The sequence below is a fragment of the Calliopsis andreniformis genome, chromosome 3 (assembly GCF_051401765.1).
Source record: "Calliopsis andreniformis isolate RMS-2024a chromosome 3, iyCalAndr_principal, whole genome shotgun sequence".
Taxonomy (NCBI): Eukaryota; Metazoa; Arthropoda; class Insecta; order Hymenoptera; family Andrenidae; genus Calliopsis; species Calliopsis andreniformis.
Window position 1 is genome coordinate 22,833,517 of NC_135064.1, and position 21,483 is coordinate 22,854,999.

At 36.5% G+C, this 21,483-nt stretch overlaps 1 protein-coding gene across 1 annotated transcript in view; it reads left to right on the forward strand.

Annotated features, from left to right (window-relative positions):
• Iav (transient receptor potential cation channel subfamily V iav) overlaps positions 1–17,711 on the forward strand; it is a 51,777-nt gene extending 34,066 nt beyond the window's left edge. The window contains exons 7-13 of the mRNA XM_076393383.1: positions 3,150–3,311; positions 4,062–4,259; positions 5,454–5,563; positions 8,602–8,939; positions 10,574–10,825; positions 11,313–11,619; positions 17,534–17,711. Coding sequence (XP_076249498.1) covers positions 3,150–3,311; positions 4,062–4,259; positions 5,454–5,563; positions 8,602–8,939; positions 10,574–10,825; positions 11,313–11,619; positions 17,534–17,711 — 1,545 coding nt within the window. The remainder of the gene's footprint in view (positions 1–3,149; positions 3,312–4,061; positions 4,260–5,453; positions 5,564–8,601; positions 8,940–10,573; positions 10,826–11,312; positions 11,620–17,533) is intronic.
• The last annotated feature ends 3,772 nt before the right edge of the window (positions 17,712–21,483 follow it).

Genomic DNA, 21,483 nt, shown 5'->3' on the forward strand with positions numbered 1-21,483 from the left:
GGCGTGAGTGGGTTTTAGTTAATTGATGGACATACTGAGGCACGTGGGTGTTGGTGGTGTGTTGCATACACAGTGGTGGGGAAAAGAAGTAATTTATACGTGAAGAATGTTACCTGATTAATTCTGGGAAGACTAAATAGTGAGACCTTATTGGAAACCTCGACGGAGGGGATCCTCAAACACACACTACTCAAAAATAACTGTTTTTAAATTATTAGTATTGCCTCATTTCTAGAGAAATTATGATTTTTGAGTTGTGTCACTGCTGCAGCTTGTGAGCGATAGTTATCCTCAAAAAACTATTGTTCTGAATACCAACTTTAATAAATAACTTTATTACCATTTTTTACAAATAAGAAGTGATTCAAATTTAGGATTTTTCTACAGGTACGTTTGAAGATCCCCTACCCCTCAAAACTTTAAACACACAATTTTAGGTTCTATTAAAAAGAACCATTTCTTTTCTTTATTGTCTCTTACTTCTAATTTAGCCTATCTTTTCGCGCAACAAATAGAACGAATAGTTTCCTCTTTTTCACAGAAAAATTCAGCACAAATCTGAATCATGTCAATCAAACATAGGTATAGGTACACTCAATCAAATACCCAGAATTTTCCGGGTTTCGTAGATTAAAGCATAACCTTTCTAACGAATAGATTTAGTCATATCAAACCCACGAGCGGTCCTATACGATTTTGACTGAGCACAATAGGTCAATAGACATTGTACACGCGGTGACAATCTACGGAAATATTTTTTCACAGGGGATGCAAATCAAAAATGTAGAATGTGTTTCTCCCGTTCTCAATGCTGTTTCCGGAAATACAGATTTTAAATATCATCGGGCGTAAAAATAATTGAAGTAAAATTGTGACAACTGGAATACCAATTGTGTAAATAATAAAACAATGTCAAGCTTACATTATTCCCTCGCCGTGTAATAAATTCAATACCGCAATTTTTAATTAAGGTCGAACAAACGTTGTTTGATTCCAAAATAAATACAATAAACAAATTGTTGAGAAGAGTATTTGTTAAATTTTCGAAGTCTGTGGTATCAACTTCCCTGTCAGTGACTGAGGCCTAGTACCAGAAGGCGAGGAAGGCATGAAAAATGGTGACTTGTCCTGGTCACTTACGCACAGTAGTTGGTCATGGCAACATCGAAGAAGTGAAATAATTAATCAACATTATCCCGTGTTCTCGGTTATATTTTAAGGAAAAAGAAAAAAAGAAACGGTGTCACCGAAAGAAAAGTTTAATCCACGTTGTCGATTTATCATTCCCTGGGGAATTATTCAACTCCTATTAATGGAACTAAACTACACTATTCACGCGTGCAGTTCGCAGGAACGTTTAGAATGTTTTAAACAAACACCCGATGTTGGTCTATATACGCGGTACATAAATACCACTCAGAAGATAAATTCAGAGCCGTTTCGAAGCTGGGTTATAAGTGTTAGTTAAATAAAATTCCCGTAATGGTAAGCGTAAATTTATCCGACAAGCTGTTATGTCTATTTTCTACGTTTGCATGTCTTTTTTTTCCGTTTGTCAGGTGATTGAACGAGCGCGAAACACACGCATGAATCTTGAATTTCAATCACGAATTGTCGGTTCTATTTTACGCAAACGACACCTACTTTTCTTCCTCGCTATTTTTCTATTTTTATGGCATAGAAATTAAAAGTTCGGCGTAGACTATTTGCGCACTCACGAATCCACTGCCGCCGATCCCATAAAACACTGCAAGTCCAGTAAAAATCATTGCTCGGTTTCGCAGTTCGTAGAACAATTCGCTCAAATGCGTTCCGAATTAAAAAGTGGAACGACGCATCGGGAAACGCGGATTTCCGGTCGAAAATCCATACAGTTCACTTCGTACGCACGCGTTTGCTTGTGACACGATTATTTTACGCGTTTATTTCTTTCATTTTTTGTTGATTGTTCTTCGTTCGGCTAGATAGTGTGTACTGTGCGTTGATCATTTAAGCGCACTGAACCTAATTTATAGCATCACGGTTATACATGCATATTTCCGTTGATTGATAATTTGCAATTATTCCTTATAAATGTTCGGCTATTTGTTTATTCGAGTAATTAATCATTGAAAATTTTATATATTTCAAATTACGAATATTTAAACGTGTGAATAAATCAATGTTTGAATATTTAACTCTGAAATTTATGACATTCCTAATATTTACAGTTTAGGATTCTAACATTTTTTCGGTTTAGCTCAAAAGTTGAAATATCTAAATATTGATGCACTCACAGCCTGGTGCACCCATAGCTGCAGGCACCCATAGCTTCATGCACCCAAAGCTTGATGCACCCTTAGCTTGATGCAACTAAAGCTTGATACACCCATAACTTGATGCATCTAAAGCTTGATGCACCTAAACATTGATGCACCCAAAGCTTGATGCAACTAAAGTTTGATACACCCATAACTTGATGCATCTAAAGCTTGATGCACCTAAAAGTTGATGCACCCAAAGTTTGATGCACCCAAAGCTTGATGCACCCAAAGCTTGATGCACCCAAAGCTTGATGCACCCAAAACTTGATGCACCCAAAACTTGATGCACCCAAAGCTTGATGCACCCAAAGCTTGATGCATCCAAAGCTTGATGCACCCAAAGCTTGATGCACCCCAATCTTGATGCATCGAAAGCGTGAAACACCCATGACTTGATGCACTCAAGCCTTGATGCATCTAAAGCTTCATACACCCATAACTTGATGCACCCAAGGCTCGATACACCCAAATCTGAATGCATCCAAAAGTTAATGCACTCAAAAAGTGAAGTATTCAAACGTCCAGAAATTTACAGATTCATATATTCGAAATTACAAATTTCCCCATTCTACACCTGTCACAATCATAACACCCGTTTTACTATCATCAAGCTTACTTAGAACTTAGAGTGCACACTTTCGAAACAATGAATACTATAATACATAACAATTTACGAAAACACCATACACAAACAATTGACTAACAAAACGCTGCATACACTAACAATCTTCCCCTTGTGTTTCAAAGACTGGCACCTAAAATCCAAGTGTCTCTGATACTGAAACTTTAATAAGCCTGTTAGGAGCCGGCTAACGCAGGCAATAACTCGAGAATTGTCTGTTGCAGTACGCGGACCTGAGCTACACTACGTACCCTAATTTGGCGAAAACAGTGTTCGCCATATTCATGGTGCTGGTGCCTATACTGTTGTTGAACATGTTGATCGCCATGATGGGCAACACTTACGCTCACGTCATCGAGCAAAGCGAGAAGGAGTGGGTGAAGCAAGTAAATATTTGCCGTAACGACATAATTAACTCGTGATTCCTGGGATTAACGTATATTGTTAGCAAACCTTTAGTCGGTTTACCATGCGTAAACAGTAGGGATGGGATTAAGTGTCGCGTGTTGTTGCGTAAATAGTCACGTTATTCATCAGCGACGTTGCAATAAAACAAAGCATCCAGCCATTTGCGCAACTTTGAGAAACTATCGAACCCTCTCTCTTGAGATGCTGGATATAGAAATAAATCGATGAGTTGAGGAACAGTACAAGTCGAAAATTAGCTGTTTTTAAATGATGTCGAAACTACATCTGGACCCCAGAGCCAAAGTGCATTAAATCATATAGAAGAAATAAGTGGATTTAATACACTCTGGATGTAGGATCTAGATATGCGTACTAAACTGTATTGAACTAGAAGTTAAGATCAAGTACCTCAAAAAGTGGGTTTTGGACTTGTACAGTTCTTCAACTCACCGATTCAAACGTAATCGAAATTAGAAACAAATTACTGTAAAGGAAAAAAAATACTCTAAATGAATTGATCAAGTAGAGGAACAGTTACTCGAGAGTAAACTGATTGGGATTAAAGGCTACTTAAAGGAGTATTTAAAAGGAGTCCTTAAAAGGAGTACTCGAGAAGAGGGTAGTAAAATCAGGGTTAAAATAGGAGTTTGCGATCTCTTGCACGAAAAACTACGACTTGCTAATGCTTTCTCAGTCGACTGTAAATTTACGTGTTCAACTACTCTTAGTGGGCGAAAATCGTGGTATCTCTAGAGCGTGCAGTGTCGCAGAAGGACGCGCAAAACTATTTGCAAGAGTACAGTATTAAATTGGGGCCTGGAGACGACCCTAACAATCCTGCCTCAGAGCAACGAGGAGTTCTAGTGATAAAGTGCAAATCGAAGACCAAGGCGAAGCAACGCAAAGGCGCCGTGGCCAATTGGAAGGTGATGCACGAATTTCTATCCTTTCTTCCCTATTTAACACAAAGAGGAATAGTTAATGGTAAACAGGACGACTCGAATCTTGATTATAGGTTTCAAATAATTCTTAAGTTTCCATGTTATTACCTGATCAAGCTGCAAATAAAATGAATTAAGTAAACTGAATTGAATCGAAACAGAAATTAAGGTCAGAAATAATCCAATATTATAGTGTAAAGATAATATGAATCAGGATACAATTAAACATCGAGTATGAATAAATAATTATTGTAACGTTAATTATTATTACCACTGTTATTGTTTCCCGTCTGTTGGAACAAGATTCATGCTATTTATAATTGATTTCTATTTTCCTAGAATTGTGTAAATGGAACAATGTATTGAATAATAATTAGCATGCTTCGTACGAGTCAATATAAAAAGTCAAATATATTGCAATCTTCGAAAATAAAGTAAAAAGTAACAAGTCACTGGCGCTACAGTGAATTGAATTTTTTAGTTCTATCGCTCCTGTGTTAACAAGAATCGACATTTTAAAAAATGTCTGGTAAAAAGGAGAAACTGTCCATCATCATTCTGCATTAATATTCTTTTCTCAATAATTGTTATCTACGCGATTTCCTTTACTTTCCCGATTCATTAAGCCCAGAATTTTGCAGTTTGATCAGTTAATCCCGAGGCACTCCATATGTTGAATAAAATCGTAGCCGCTTTGAATCGCGTGAACATGAACTTACTAATTATTTATGTATAAATTCTCTCGGCACGGCTGCTGACGCTATCTTGATAATTATCCATGAATTCGAGGCTGTTATATTCCGGAGATTATGGACAATTACTATCTAACAACATGCCCCTTAATAGAAGCATATTTTTCTGATATATACAGATTCAAAAGTCATGTATTTTCAATTCTTCAAATTATCTCCCCTTTTCTCTCCTCTTCTCCAGTGAACAGTTCTACTCAAAATAGTTTCCTTTATTCCTTTCCTTATTGCTTTATGTTCGCGTCGGTTCATTAGAATATTACATTTTCAAAATGCAACTGCTCGAATAATTATATTGCTTTTAGCGCGATGAACACAATTTGTCGGCATTATTACAACAGTAACAATTGCGATTTTCACTTGCATCTTACTGCCCAGTTGTATCTCAGCATCCTCGCCATTTTCTATATTGCATGATTTATCCTTGCAGCGCGTTGGCAAAGTCACGATAAATGAATTAAGGAAACGCGGGATGACTGGCGAAGAGCTGCGACGTATAATGTGGGGGCGAGCCTCTTTCTCCACGCCAGTTAGAATAAGGTAATGTTGTTAGCATCCGATGAGAATGCACCTGTAGAAATTCGAGAAAAAAATTTGCATCGAAATTACTCAGTTTGATTTGCATCGAAATTTGCTCAATTGACCGGTATCGAAAATATTCATCGCTTCGAACAATTCACTTTCTGGATGCAATAAATCATGCATACGGCGAATGAAAAAATGAGAGAAAAAGTTATTATTAAAAAAGCGCGGGAATAGGAGAAATAAAATGAAATAAATATTAGACTGAATTCATTCTCAATCATTATAAAAGGCAATTCAAATTATTCTAATTATTTTAAACACTATTTTACTAGTTATTATCGAATTTATTAGTTCTCCGTATTTCTTCTCTTATTAGTTAGTATCTAGATTATTATGTTCTATGTTACGTCGACTCTACACAAAGACAGGTCTTTCGAAACTTCCTGTTTGAGTTCTACATGTTTACAAAAGGATTTCATTCCGAGATATTAAATTTTCTCCTACTGTTGTCGCGAAAAATGCGAAAACGGAAAACAACAAATATCATGGGTCTTTGATGCACTATTTTTTGAATATTTCTGGAATTTTCGTGCTGAGCTTTGGAGAAAATAGAGCATCATTTATGGTATATTTTTTTCTAGAACCTTTTGAATCATTTTAGAAGTAATCACAATACTTTGGAAAAGTTTCCGTACTTAAGATTATATTTAGGATTTTGTTTTTTTCCATCGTGGCTGCTATACTCTTCTTGTTTTAAAATCTATTTTTAGTAGAAACTTAGTTTCTCTACTGAAAATTGTAATTCCCAGGAATTAAAATTAATTTCATACTTTATCGTAACTCCATGAAATTCCAATCGAACAACAAAAATATAAAACACTTATTTTTTATTCTCAACTTCATTTTCTGGTTTTCGTTAATTTACTAAGTGATTCAAATCTGTTTTCGAAACATTCAGCCAATACTGGGTTAAAAATGTATAAAATACATAAAGGTTTTTATAGTTAATTGATACTTGAACAAAAACGCTTTTAATAAATTGGAGAGTTGGTTTCGATGAAAATGGATCTAAATATCAAATTACTTCGAATAAAAGTTATATCAAAACATTACATGATCAATTAAAATTTCTTTTTACTGGTGAAATCTTTTTTAAAAAGAAAACAAAAATTCAGGATTGAAAAAAAAATTATTCTTCAGTTATTAATATTTAAAAATTCTTTAACTGAATTTTTAAACCGTTACACAAATTTTGAAATTTAGAAACGTCCAATTTCACGGTTTTTTAAATTTTCTCCCTTATGTTCCTCGAAACTTTATACACACGTGATAACAACGACTTCTTTACTTATATGTTTAACTTTCTTAAATTTAATATCCAATGTTTACAATATTTCTAGGCTTCTTTATTTGTGTGTTCAGCACCGTGTGTTATACTGTTTTTATTTATACTTAAAGTAATATCGCTGGCCTTAATTTAATAGGAAGTTACAGACAATATAGAAACTGAGTTATGTTTGGCTACCATGCATCGTGCAACTACAGTGGTTTCGAGTATACCAAACTTGAATATTTGCAATCTAAATATATTCTTTCTTAGTTATTTTAATTTTCAAGAAAAATCTCCTTTCCTAATTTAATTTCAAATAATATTTATTATCATATCTAATCGTTCGTTTCGTTTAAGGCTAATATTACGATAAAATATATACTTGGAATTTATCAGTTCTTTTCAGAATTGATTAAACATTTTTTCAAAACGCCTACGTTCAGCTCGGTCCTGTTTCCACTTGCTCGGTTTTGCTTATGACACTTTTAATTCCATCCCCAGTCGTAAAGTCCACCTGCCCGTGAACAGCCTGTGCATAAATTTCCAATCGTCGACCTTGCATGGATGATTCAGAGCGCTCCGCGATGACGCTTTTTATCACCGCGTAATTGCCTCGAGCTCAACTTGCCGTTTGCACTTCCAGCAACACTAACGTCACGAATGGTCTATCTTCGAGCTTGGTTTCAGATCCATACAGAACGCGGACGAACGTGAATCAGAAATCTATTTTTTCTCTTCATTCAACATCATTCACCGTGTAACGTGAACAAATAATTCATGTTATGCATTCAGAATTACTCGAAACGTAATTCCAGCACGATTAAAAAATATGGCATAATTAAAAAACTTTGAATTTACAGAAAATAATTTTCTCGGGGTTAAAACTAAAAATCTACCCAACAAAATTTTATTGCACAATTTCGCTTAATTTCTACATGAAAAACACCCACATTCCTTCTCCCATGGTTTTATGTATCGCACAATATTTTTGATGAGTGTCGTGTTATTAAAATTTTGTTATGAATATAACTTCTAGTAAGCACAGATGAAATTCTGTTTGAAATATAGATAAGATAAAAAGGGAAGAATTTCTTTTGGTATGAAAAAAAGCGTTGAAATTAATATTTTACGATTCATAAAACTGTCCAATTATAGATATTTTATTGTTCGAAGTTACTTTTTCATTTGATTTCTTACGAACTGATAAAAGTTTCTCATGAGTCATGCTCTTTTAGAACCTACTCCAGTTCAGCAGACTTAATATAAATAGATATCTGTTTTACGATTGTCCATTATTCCAGAAAACCACACTGTCACACTGTTATTTATTGAGCATCAATTTTTCAGCATCCATTTTTATTCCGCTAATCTATAAGAGGCACAAGAACACCTCCACTGATACTATTAAAAGACTTTTTCTACTTGAATTAATCTTCTGAGAACTATAATAATTGTTGAAGCTTAACTACATATAAACATATAAAGTTACTATAGACGACTTTGAAATAAATTGATATTAGTAATGGAAAAAATGATACAGCAACTGAAAGAAATAGTAAAAATATTATGACAACTAGTTTATAGTTAATACCACCTAAAGGCAGTCTCACCACCCAAACACCGTCATAAAATTTTGCAAATTAATCCTCAGCTGAGCAAGCAATTAAATACCAGCATGATTTAATCCAAAGAAAATACTAATATTGTCTCAATATTTATACAGTCCAAACATAGACGAACCTCCACTCTCAGCAGTAACAGCAGGATTTGGGGACGCACTAACCACAGCCTTGGATATGATGGCCTTCACCCATGACCTCGACTTATCCGCAGCTACTGGTGGGATTCCTAGTAATATCGATGGAAAACAGTCAAAGTCACAGAGGCCAAGTGTCGATCAAACGAAATCTACATTGAACGAAGAGAAAGTTGCCGGCAAGGTTCTGTCACAAGGAAAACCAGCCGTCGATATTGTGGATCAACTGGAGAAAGGTCAAAGCGACTTGACGAAGACATGCGGGCCTGTGGATGTTCGGGAAATGAATACGAAGAATGTCAGTCGTAAGTAATAACGAAAAGAAAAAGAAAAATTACTGATTTTTCTTATTTAAATTGGAAATATTTGAACCTCTTGAATAACAGTTGGGAATTTCCTAGGGAAAATCTTCTCCTAAGAGAAAAAATCTAGGGAAAACCGAGGGAAAATTTCAGGAAAGGCTAGGGGAAATCTAGGGGAAAAATTACGTAAAGGGTTAAAGAATATTTAGGGAAAATTGAATTTAAAACCCTAGGGAAAACATAATCTAAGTCTCTAGAGAATCTCCCACTGTGACAGGTGTAATTATGCACGAATTCAAAGAAACCTAAACGTGCATACGTACCAATATCCAGCAAAAGGTTAATTAAATGCAAAGAAATTCGAATATCCTTCAGATTTATAATGTTGTTACTATGTAAGTGTTTACAAAAGTATGCTAAAATGATATTTAAAAAAAAAAAAAAAAAAAAAAAAAAAAAAAAAAAAAAAAAAAACAACCTTTAATAGTTTCAACTAGAACGCAATTATAATTTCTGTGGAAGTTTTTGTCGAAGTTCGTTAAAGCGAATCATCGCGAGCTATACATATACTCGAGCCTCATTACCTGGGAACGATCATGTACTCTTAATTTAAATACAGAAGCAAACGCTAACGACTTTAGCCCGAGCTCATCTTAAGTTCTCATAACGAAGTTCCAAACTGACACAGCTCAACGTGTTTACTTGAAAGATTCGTTAAGCCCGTTCGACGCTTTTCAGAATAACCATAACAGTTCGCGTCAGATTTCGAAACTACTTGCTATGATCTCACTTTTAATTGAGATCGTTAAAATCAAACGGTCGGTGTAATTTTTTTCTTCTTTTTTTAAGCGATATTGGGAGAATCGATGCGCAACAAGCATTTCCCATTTTTGGTCGAAAACGACTCACATTCGTCACGATTTAGCGTGACTATGCCAACTTTTTATTACACGTCGTTGTTATGTGTGTGTATGCGCGCGCGTGTTTGTGTTGGGTGTTAATAAAACTTCGCGAAAATTGTTCCTGCGCGTGGAGAAATAATGAAGGCGAGTCTAGTTGTGCTGAAAGAAATTTGTTCTGACAATAAATACTTAAAAGACGATAATGAAAGGTACTTTGATACTTTTGATTATATGCATTCTACGATTGTTAAATTATTATGCATACATCAATGTGAAATTGATACTTTCTAAAAACTGAAACTGGAGTTGGAGTTCTTTGAATATGAAATTTCGAAGATCAATCAATAAATTGTTAGAATGAATGTATGAGTGAACTATTCGTCCCAAGAAGTACTTTAAATACAAAAGTCAAGGAAAGACAGTGAAAAACAGCTATTTTCAAAATTTATCCAGAAATAGAACGATTCCGCTCCACTTTTAATCGACTATAAATTAGATGAAATCACTTAAAGTTGAACAGGATTGCAATCATTGTTACTCGCAAATGGATTACTTACTCCATGTATCTAAATTCGTTTGCAATTTACTTCAATCTGCCAAATCGCTCACCTTTCTCAAAGCCGTATTTTTAACCCCATACTGCTATTTCCGCGAACTAAACATTAATGCACAAAAATATACAGTTTCCATTAGCCTACGTATTACTCTGAGAATTATAAGCGTGGTTTATTCCAGATACAGCCACGGATGACAGTAGTCAAGATCCACTCTTGGAACTCGTGATTGCCTCCGAAAATACAACAGATTATAACACGTTGACGAAACTAGCTCAAGCTGCAGCATCGGCCAATTTCGAAGTACCAGTGAATTCGAAATTAAACTTGCAGATTTTGGAGCAGTTCACCATGACCAAAATACCCATGGAAGAACAAACCGTCACTGTCAAAAAGCAATATTTCGTCGAATCCAGTGACAACGATTTTGGTGGTACAGATGAATTACTTTTTTAGTTTACAGAAGAACTGTATCAGAGTGTCAATCTTAGATTTTGGTGTAACTTTGCAGGTTCGTAGAGTGGACGAAAATATTCGACACAACAATTTTTCTTATCTGCTTGTATTCATATTAAAGAGCTGAAGTTTTTGAGAGTTTCAGAGAATATCAGAATTATATTGTGTCCCTCTTAGCCTTAGGGGTGGAAAACCAGTTTAATTTAATACCTAAAAAACTTTACCTACACTACCAAAAACAATAGTTCTTCAGAATATTTACCCAAACAGATTTTCCATCCCCAGTTCTGCAGGCAATTTTCAATTTCCATCCCCTTAAAGTATCATCTGATGAAAAAAATACCTGTCGAATATTTTGGACTGCTCCACAAACCTACAAAGTTTCATTTAAGATTGACAGTTCGAGATAGTTCCTCGTTACTTCAGGAAGAAGTTAATTATGATGTCGAATTGTTTCGTGGCAGGTGACAACCTACTAGGAACCGAGGCTCGCTTGCGCAGAATCAGATCAGCGAATAACAGATTTATCACGACACGAAGACGCTCGCGACACGGTGACGACGACCTGTCATCGTCGTCTTCCACGTCCGCCGACGGAAATCCTCGATACCAGCCGTTGCTCAACGGTCCCGAGGAGAACCTGTCAGACCGTCAAGACGAAAATCGAGGCAGGACGGTGGAGACGATTAAGTCACCGCCGATGCAGAACGGAAATGGTGATGCGTCGAGGAACAAGCATCAGAAACGTCGACCGAAGACTGCTAGAAACAGGTATAAATAGTCAACAAATGGAAACTAGTCTTTTGATTTTTTTATGGTTTCAGTCTTCGTTTGTAACCCTCTGACATGAGATTATATTTTGAAAGATATTTTCAATATAAGAGGGTTTTGGTTCTGTCTGAATTTTTGTATGCAGAATAGTGAAGAGGAAATAGCTTATATGGTGTTAACAGACTTGTTTTCTGACTTGTTGACAGAGTCAGAAAATTTTATAAGAAACTTCTTTAGGGCTGTTATACTAAAAATTCATAAGATGAAGATAATGAATATAATTCAAGACAAAATGTAGGGGGCTCAATACAGAAACAACCCTTAACAATTTTTACTTTTTTCTGGGAGAAAGAAAAGAATATTCTAGATCTTATTAGACTCTATTATCATGTTTTTGATTAGTGCAGGTTATAAAATTTAACAAGGGCTGCTTCCCTTACAAGCCCCTCAGTCATCCTATCTTGACCTCAAGGGTTCACCTTTACGAATTGCAAACAGGTTCATTATATCAATAATCCCAGTTTTTTTTTTATTAAAAATTGATTATCATAGTAAATGGTCACAGAAAGTGAAACCAGATTCAAACAAACTAGATATTTACACAAATCCTGTCCCCTAGCTTTGTGCCTCCATTTTAAAATCACGTTCACATATTTTGAAACGCCCTGTATATCACGTTCTGCTCCCCCTTTTTCCGTGTATCACATATTATTTTACACAGAAATTGGAATGAAGTGAATCCCACGCACGTTCCTCTTTCATTCCGATAAAAAAGATTTCCACGTAGCCCTGTTCTCTCTGTTCTACCCACCGATTTTCCTACACAGAAAAAAAAAACAATGAAAGAAAGACAGAACCCCGATAGAATCTTCGATGACGGAATTTCGGAACGAAAAGCACAGAAAGTGGCTACACAGTGTCCCGTGTCAGAGTTAGGAAAGTAATTACATCGTAATAGTCGGTTTACAAGGCGACGTTCGTGGGTAAGTCACGACGTCGCCTCGATCCTGGCGTGCCACCCCCGCACAGTATCAACAATCGATTGTGCCGACATGCCGGGACTCTGGAACACGCAATATCGGGACATAGATTTCCTATTTAGATTTGTCGATGTTTCCCCGTTGTATTTTCCCCCCCTGCGCCGAAGTCGCGACCAACTTTCGCGAGCACGTTCTTTCTTTCATCTAAATTCCCTCCGAGGACAGAATTAAGAGAGCTCGGGTTCAATTCTTTTCGAATTCTCGGCGTTCCGCGGCGCTGGGGATTACGCGATTGGACTAACACGACAGTCCCATTGCCTCGGGTAATAGCTGTCTTAACTTGTTAACGACTGGAGTGTCTCGAAAAGGGTGATAACAAATATTCAAATACTTCAAAGGATGCACAAGGTGTTCGATAAGCTGACCCACTTCGGGCAGGGGAGCACGAAAAGAAGGAAGAAAGTTACAAAGTTTAGGCAAAGTAAGAAGTGTTCCATTTGACCTAGTTTTCAAGTTATATTTGTATCGCTAATTATGGAAGCGGTCTAAGTGAAAATATTTTAGACACTGAATTTGTCAAAAAAGTGGTACATTAAGCCTTTTTGATTTTTTATTTAAACCACTTTCATAATTACTGGCACAATTATTCTATTCCAGTACTGTGCTCGTCGTACGAGGCACTTAAAATGGTCACCTTGAAGCTTAGAATAACAGTGGCTAATAGAACAGAATTGTTACCAAGAGTTCTGATTGACATTGTCAGCGAAAACGATTGGAATTATGATTATAACGAGGTCAAATGACGTGAAGTTTTTTTCATTCCCTTTGTGTCTTTTATATATTGCTGAAGTGTGCACTGTCTGCGATGAAATACGTTATATGGGTGTCGTTATTTTAATCGAACAAAATGATTGATTTAAATGATAAATTTGTTTACGCTTTTATAAGAGGTATGAGAATATGAGAATTATTTACTCATTGTAAGCTGTCACGTATATCTATATGAATGACATCCTTTTTCCTGAGAGACTTTCTCATTTGCATACACACACAAGGGACGTTCTCAATTAAATAAGAATACAGTAATTCTATAGGAAAGGATACACGCAAATTAATATGGGTCTTAAAATGTCGGGAAAAAAGTAGAAATTATAATGAATACTAACTCTGTTTTAAAAAAATACTTTACCAAATATTATATAACAGGAATTCTAATATGTATATGGCTGACTCAGAAATGCATTCAATACTTAAGGACACCCATATACTCATCCATTTATAGTCACATTTTCTCCGTTTGTAAAACATTATTTTTCCGGTACATTATACATCATTAATTAGTGACTCAACAATCAGAGGTAAAACAAACAGTATGCTAACTAGTAGTAACGAAAAACTGAAGTACGAAGGAAAATACAGAAGCTCAGCAGACTGTGAATATGCAAATTAAAATGCTTTATCATTGGTCATCCTTATTCACTTGACAACGTGACTGGTCACCTACTCAATCAATTAGCGAACAGCGTACCTCGCAATTTGTTCGAATAACAGAAGGATTCAGGTGTTTAGAAACGTTCGATATCGTCACATAGTATTCCATGTACACGGTGCCCTTTATAGGCCCCAGGATGATAATAATATGCTTTGGGAGTTTGTACTAGATATCTGGAATGATCACGACTATAGCTCGGATATGACAAACATTGGCAAAGCGTAACATTGTGTCAACAATAAACAGACGTAGTCTGTACTAGGAAAATCAACGTTCGCAAAGTCACGATGAGATATCATGTTCGAAAAAAAAACGAAATTGCAAAGGAAATACTGGAGATACTGGAGTACATACTCAGTTTCGAGAAAAAATGACTTTGAAGATCAGTCGAGTATGAGCTCGTGCAGTAAAGGCACCTCAGTGGTTCTCTGTAGGTGCATCAGAAACGTGAGATCCTAGATGTGAAAATGTTACTTGAAGCTAAATAGAAAGTTACGTATTTATAGGTAATTAATGCCTCATATTACTCAAAATTCAATAAGATATGTAATTAGTTAGGATAACTAGAATTTTTACTTTTTCCAATATTTCATATTTACGTGAACTTAAACAACAGATGATGTATACAATCTTAATAATTTTTTCTTGCACCAATTATTTAGGAAATAAAGTGACGTGTAAATAGAAAATGAAGCAAAGAGAGAAGATGCCAGAGTAACATAGGATATAATTTTTTAATTGTTATCCTATAATTGCAACATGATCTTCTATTTTGTAACACTGAAGCTTTACGCACAATGCCCAGTGCATCAAGTTTATAGAACCGAGTGGTGTAATGCACTTCGGAGTAAAGTGAAGATAGGATCACCAGGGAGAACCACTGAGAACGTCTTCGTCGAGTGCCTCGACGGCTTTCGGAGTCGTTTTTCCTGAAAGACAAATCTTTATTCCTCCCATTCGATTTATTTTATCGTGAAAGATAGCTTCGTCTTCGACTGCATCGTCAATCGCGATGCACTTGTCGTGATGCGTAATTATCTACCGTCATTCACCAATTTCTCACCGATTACAAGAATTTAAACCCTCACTGCCACTAAACTTTCCACGTCTAATTTAATCACCACTGTTCCCTGTCGTGTTATCCTAATTTTTCCAATCAACAGACATGATGGATGAGCCGTTAAGTAGCACCAGGAAAATCGAAAAAAGTTTTTTTTAATTCTGACCGATACTTGTCGACGAAGTACGCCGACCGTTCCATCACTGACTTGTCACGCGACTTTTGCCCTAAAGGTGACGAGGGACGCCTAACGAAATGATGAATAGCATTCGAAACAATGCAGAATTAGTGCAGGGACGCGTATCAAATTTTCCAGCTCAGCCAGATGCAACTCTGCTCATCCGTCGTTGTTACAACGGTCTGCTCACGGTGCAACTCAGCCCTACGATTAATTCATAAATTGCGATTTAATCGTGAATGATCAATCGCTTGTTAATAATTCGTCTTCGAATTAGTGTGTCACTGGGAGGGACACTGGAATTGGAATCGTTAATCGGAGCATACTACATACAAGCGTTCGCACTAAACAGGATTGGAGGGGTGGGATGGCGATATTGGTCGCGAGGTAGAAGAAATTCAAATGGCAGAAGCAATCAGTAGCGGTAACAATTATTCGATAGTAAATTGAAATCTTTGCCTGGGTACTTCTACAACGTGCAGGGGATGTCTGCTTCTGCGAGGTAGATCTCTGCAATTAATGGAATTATGACACTTTTATGGAGACAAATAAATTCGTGGTATTTTCTGTTGTCAAGAAACTATCGATTTATTTATTGGTAATGCGGGGTTCGTTCGCTTTTATGGAAGAGAGTTGTGAAATTCAGGAAACAGACTCGTTGTGATGATATTAAAGTACTGAGGATGTGTCCAGTTTGAAGTTTTAAGATTTCGAATTTTAAAACGTTTAAATATATGAAATTTCGAAAGTCAAAATTAAATATTTTCAAATTTTCAAATTTCAAATTTCAAATTTCAAATTTTCAAATTTTTAAATATTTAAATATTCAAATTTTCAAATTTTTAAATATTTAAATATTCAAATTTTTAAATTTTCAAATATTCAAAAATATTCAACTTTCTAATATATCAATCTTCCAAGTCTATTTACATATTCTAATTCCTGTATTTCATTTTCCAGAATAGAAAGGTCTACTGAAATTTTCAGATTTCATAATTTTAAATTAAAGTTGAAATTTACGAATTTCCTCGCTCTAAATGAGGGTACAAGGAAGAAAGTGGGCAGTTCTGTACCAAAAAATAAATCTATATATTTGACTTCATTTTCGAGAAAATTGACTTTGAATTTTGACCGAGTACGAGTACACGAAAATACAGTTTGAGGCGCTTAAGGGGTAGACGGGGTAAGAGGAACACTCAAAGTCTGACCACTGTCCTTATCTACTCTAAATTAGAAGCGTTCGCCTCAACCCTTGTATCCCTCAGGCACCAAAACCTGCACTTCGGTGCATATGTACTCTACTAAAATTCAACCTCAATTTCCTCGAGAACGAAATACGCTATTAAGATACTTCATTTCACATTTTCGACAATAACGATTTAACGAATGTCCTTACTGTACAAGTACGAGATTTCCTGGAAGACAATATTAATAAATATATCTGCACGTTTTTGTCTCGACATTTAAAGCTTCTAATTTCAATACTGTTTTGTGGACTCGTATCTTCCTGCACCTTTATTTTTAAGTGAAGAAGTTCTTTTAATTCCCTTTCCTGTGTCTGAAAATATAAAGTCTACATTGTACTACCCCTGCCAACAAGTTCTCCGCCAAACGCAACAGTACAAAGTTAAATAAAACTATTGTAATCTTTACAAATGTAAAATACTACCATACGAAACCCATTTACTTCTCCCATATATTTTATATCTATACAATAGCATTTTACATTTCAAAAACTACAACATTTGTAAATAATTTTACATTGTTATATTTGGTTAGAAACTTTTTGCCAGGGGTAGTAGATTTCAATTAAGGCCTTAACTCGAATTTTTAAAAAATTGTCACATTGGTCGTTTTATCTTACAGCCACAGACCCATCCTTAGAACTAACATTTTAATCTATTCATAAATAGTGAAATAATTTTAACAAAATTCTACGTGGCATTCAAATTCCAAATCCAAGGTGTTAACCGCCCGAGTTTTTAGTCCCCCTGTAGCAGACACCTTAAGCCCAAATCCTATCAACTCACTCGACCGGTTCAATAAATCCGAAAGGGCCTCCGTACTCATTCCCAATTGAAATTCATGTTTACGGGAGGCCAAGCACAACAATGGCATCCCTTCCGGTTCCCCTAGCGCATAACAGACCGTTGCCCGATTGACCGTTCGTTTAATGGTTCTTGTTCTGCGCGATGCATGCACAGGGTATCGCCGAAGGAAATGGAGGAGCCCGCACGGCGGAGAAGAGAATCGATTGAGCGGAATAAGGCGGTTTCGCCAGCGACGTCGCCCACGGATCCGCTCGAGCCATGGAGCACACGTGACATTAAGGACATGAACACGATATTGGCTTGGGAGGAAAATGTGCCGGACAGTCCTTAACGAAACTTTACGATATCGTGCGACCCATGGCTGCTAGCCCGTCACCCGAAACGGGTGCTCGTTTTTGCGAATGCCCGATGCGACAACCTGCAACGCGTCAGAAGAAAACCTAACCACGGGACTCTCGCTATGTACCGAAAGTGGAGGCTGCTCGAAGACTTGGTAGGAACTTGTGAACAGAGCTGCGCAGATTTCGTGCTGCTGTTGGAGTAATCAGCGACGGTGAATCGGTGGATGTTGAGGGAAGGTTCATTCCTTGGTTACTTTTCTTTTTAAGTTGTGGTAAGGAGAGGTTCTATGGAGAGTAGAAGATCAATTATTGGGAATGAGGTATTCGAACCTGAAGCACCCTCTTGAAAGCTAGTTTTATTATTAGTGGCAGACTGAGATTGGGTTATTGTTTGAGCCTCGAGCGATGTTCTATTGTACTGTTATTGTTATTACGGCGAATATGGGCAAGGATGAGTAATTAAGGTACGATTAACTGGGGTTTTACTGTAATTAAAAAATACTTTTTTTTATTAATGCGTGATTACTGATTACAAGTTTGTCTCTGTGTGTGTGCTTGTATGTTGCCATTTGTTCAAATATTTCACGGGGATCTTAGAATTCCTTAGGTATTAATAGTTATGGATTAAGGCAACTTGGAGTATTTAGATTATTAGATTTTTAGAATATTCTAGGTTTGTATATTCTAGTTAAAAGGAATAATAAGTAATTACGGATTTTTTAAGAATAAATAATGTACCGAATGTATGATCAGATTCAGATAATGTATGATCTGAATTTTTAGAAATTGCAAATTTTACGAAACACTTTGTAAAAGAAATTCTAAAAATAAGGTTCAAGTTTTTCACTTGACCTCATGATCTAAGAGCTAGTTTAGGAAACGTAGGAAATATTAATAACGTATCGTAACAATACGTTTACGCAAGTTAATCTTTAAAGCGAGGAGATTGAAATAGTTTCGTAAGATGTAATTATTCATTGAATGCGCTGAGGATGTTGGCACAATTCTGGTTTCTGAAATACACTTCACTAAATTTACTCATTTTTAATATTCAATTACTTAATGAAGTCTTTTATAATGAAAATCATTCCTTCTTTTTACAAACTATACAAAAGTCTTCATTCTTTCACCTCAACGGTTACACACGAAACTAGGCTATTGCACTATTTCAGGAAGTGATAAATATGATTACTTAACCCTTTCAAGACTGACGGGTCAATACGTCCCAAGGTAACTTTCGCAATGTCTGCTGGGATATTTGCTCCCAAATTCAGTTGTTTATCTTCAGCCTGAGTTTCAGAGTGTATCATGCTTTAGTAACGTTACTGGTACTAGTAAACTACGTAAACCTATTTTTTTCTTCACATCTGAGTGTACTATAGTCCGTACTATTACTGAATTCATCGTCAAACAAAATTCATTTTTCATGGATTGGCAATCAGAGTAAATGGAGTAAAAAAATTATATTATAAGGATAAGGATGAGTATATTTTTAAGTTCGAACTCCTATTAGCTAGTAAATTTAATACTCGCATGCATTGTGAGTCTCTGTTGTCGCAACCATCAGAGTTCAAAACACTAAGCGAAATATATCTCCCCTTCAATAATTTCCTTCAATGACGTGTACCTTACACAAATTCACACTTCTTACTAAACCACACGATTGCCAGAAAGTTCTTCACCAGTGATGTAAAGAGTAGAGAGATCAGTGGTGAGGAATAGGGACTGGAGAAGCATCACTTGGAACCTTTCAGTCCCAGTTCTCCACCAATCCACCAAATTATTCCCCACAACATCACAAATCCACGATAGTGAGTCTAATTCTCCATACCAATGAAGAATTTCCTGGCAACCCTATGAATCCCATAAAATGCATATCAGACTCTACCACAATTTTCTAAAATCCATATAAACCACTTAACTCGGGAATACCCCAAAAATCCTACAAAAATACTTTCTATTGTTACAGAGCTAACCCACAAAGAGACCCAACCCCTAAATTACCAAAATCAGCCCATCCCCTCGAAGGCATACCGAAACAGACTTGTCCAACATCCGCGAAACCGAACTACCAGCCATCAGAGTAACAGTGAAGTAAAGCTTGATCCCTAGCATTCGTTGGCTTCGATCGCAGTGTACTTTCACGGTAGACGAACGCGTTAGCGATTAAGGCAGAAGCGACTCGGGGGCGTGCTCGTTAGCTAAACTTTATCAGGGACCAAATGATCTTTCCTCGCGTGTACTCGGCGCTCGTGCAGCCAGATACAAGAAGGGAATTAATTCGTTTTAGGATCAACTGCGGAGGAGCGACGCAGCGTTCCCGCGGCGCTCCCGCGGCGCAGCGTTGCCTGGCGTCGAGGCTCTCGTAATTAACGCAACTCGCGCGGAAGATATTTCAACGCGTTAAAGAAAAGTCCGTCAATTAAGCGCTCAAGAACGCTTACGTACGTACGTGTTCAGGGGCGCAAGCGCGAGCGCGCCAGGCCAGTAGGCGAGCAGGCCGAGCTGGCTAGTCGCGAGTCGGCATGCAACAGCAATTAGACCCCTTATCGGAGCAATTTCACTAATAAACTATGTTACTGCCCTATTTTTAGCGTGTTTAGAGCGACGCAGGTTAAGGTGTATCCCTAACGCGACAAGTGGATTTATTGTAGACGTTATTCTAGAGGAAAGAGCGCGCTAACTGAAGGCGGCTCCTGTTGGTTATTTCTATTGAGCAGATGCATACGAAATTGCGGATCGCGAGTTGGGGAAGTTTAATGTGTGCCACTTTACTGGTTTGTTAACCCCTTCTTTCCTTGCGCAGAAATATCTGTCGAAATCGAAATTTTATTAACACGCTGACTTTCACGTTGATCACATGTCACCGGAGATGGTTTTGTCTGTGACGTTGCGGTGGGGTCATGAGTGACTGGAGTGTCTGATTGTTAAAATACTTTCGTGGCGTTCTGAGCAAAAGATGTGATTTTGGCGTGGCGGTCAACGTGTTAAAGTTCTTTATTTGCTAGCGCTGAGAAAGAAGAAGGAATATAGGGAAGATTTGAATAATTTGAAAGTGTTAGGATATTTTTGTGAAGCATGTATTTGACATGCAAAGTACTTAGAGTATAAATAAAGTTTGTCTTGGTAGGCGTAAAATAATTTTGTATAGAAAGGATTAATAAACGCTAGTCTTGGAGAGGTAATGTTATTGTTTACTGACCGCATAAAAATGTAGAGAGTTATTCTGAATGCACTGTTTGTATGCGATTGGTGATGTATTTGCAGTATGGTTGACGATATTAAAATCGCTGTTTAAATTTCTGCATAAATGGAGATTTCATGAGCAGCTGGCAAAACAGCTTCCAGAGGAACGATTTGTAAAGATATTGGAAGTTAATGATGGTATCTGAATAAAGTATTTTTAAGCTATGGATATACATTTCTGTTAATAAACCCACTGGACTTACTTTTGGTAAACGCAAAACCGATAACAGATTCTATAAAGGATTCTGTGAATCTCTATTGGTACAGTATTGCTTAATGAATATTTATTAAATATAGTTCAAACTTAGATACCAATATTATCGTAGTAAGCTTAAAATACATCTTGTCAAATAGTTTCATTTAGAATTGTAGAGGTATCAACTTGAAATATTTCTATGTCAGAGACTGATTTAATTACACAAAGTTGGAACAAGATATTAATACAACTGCGCAGGTAACTTAATTATAATTGATATATATTGCATCATATGATTATGCTATCTGATTCCCTACGTT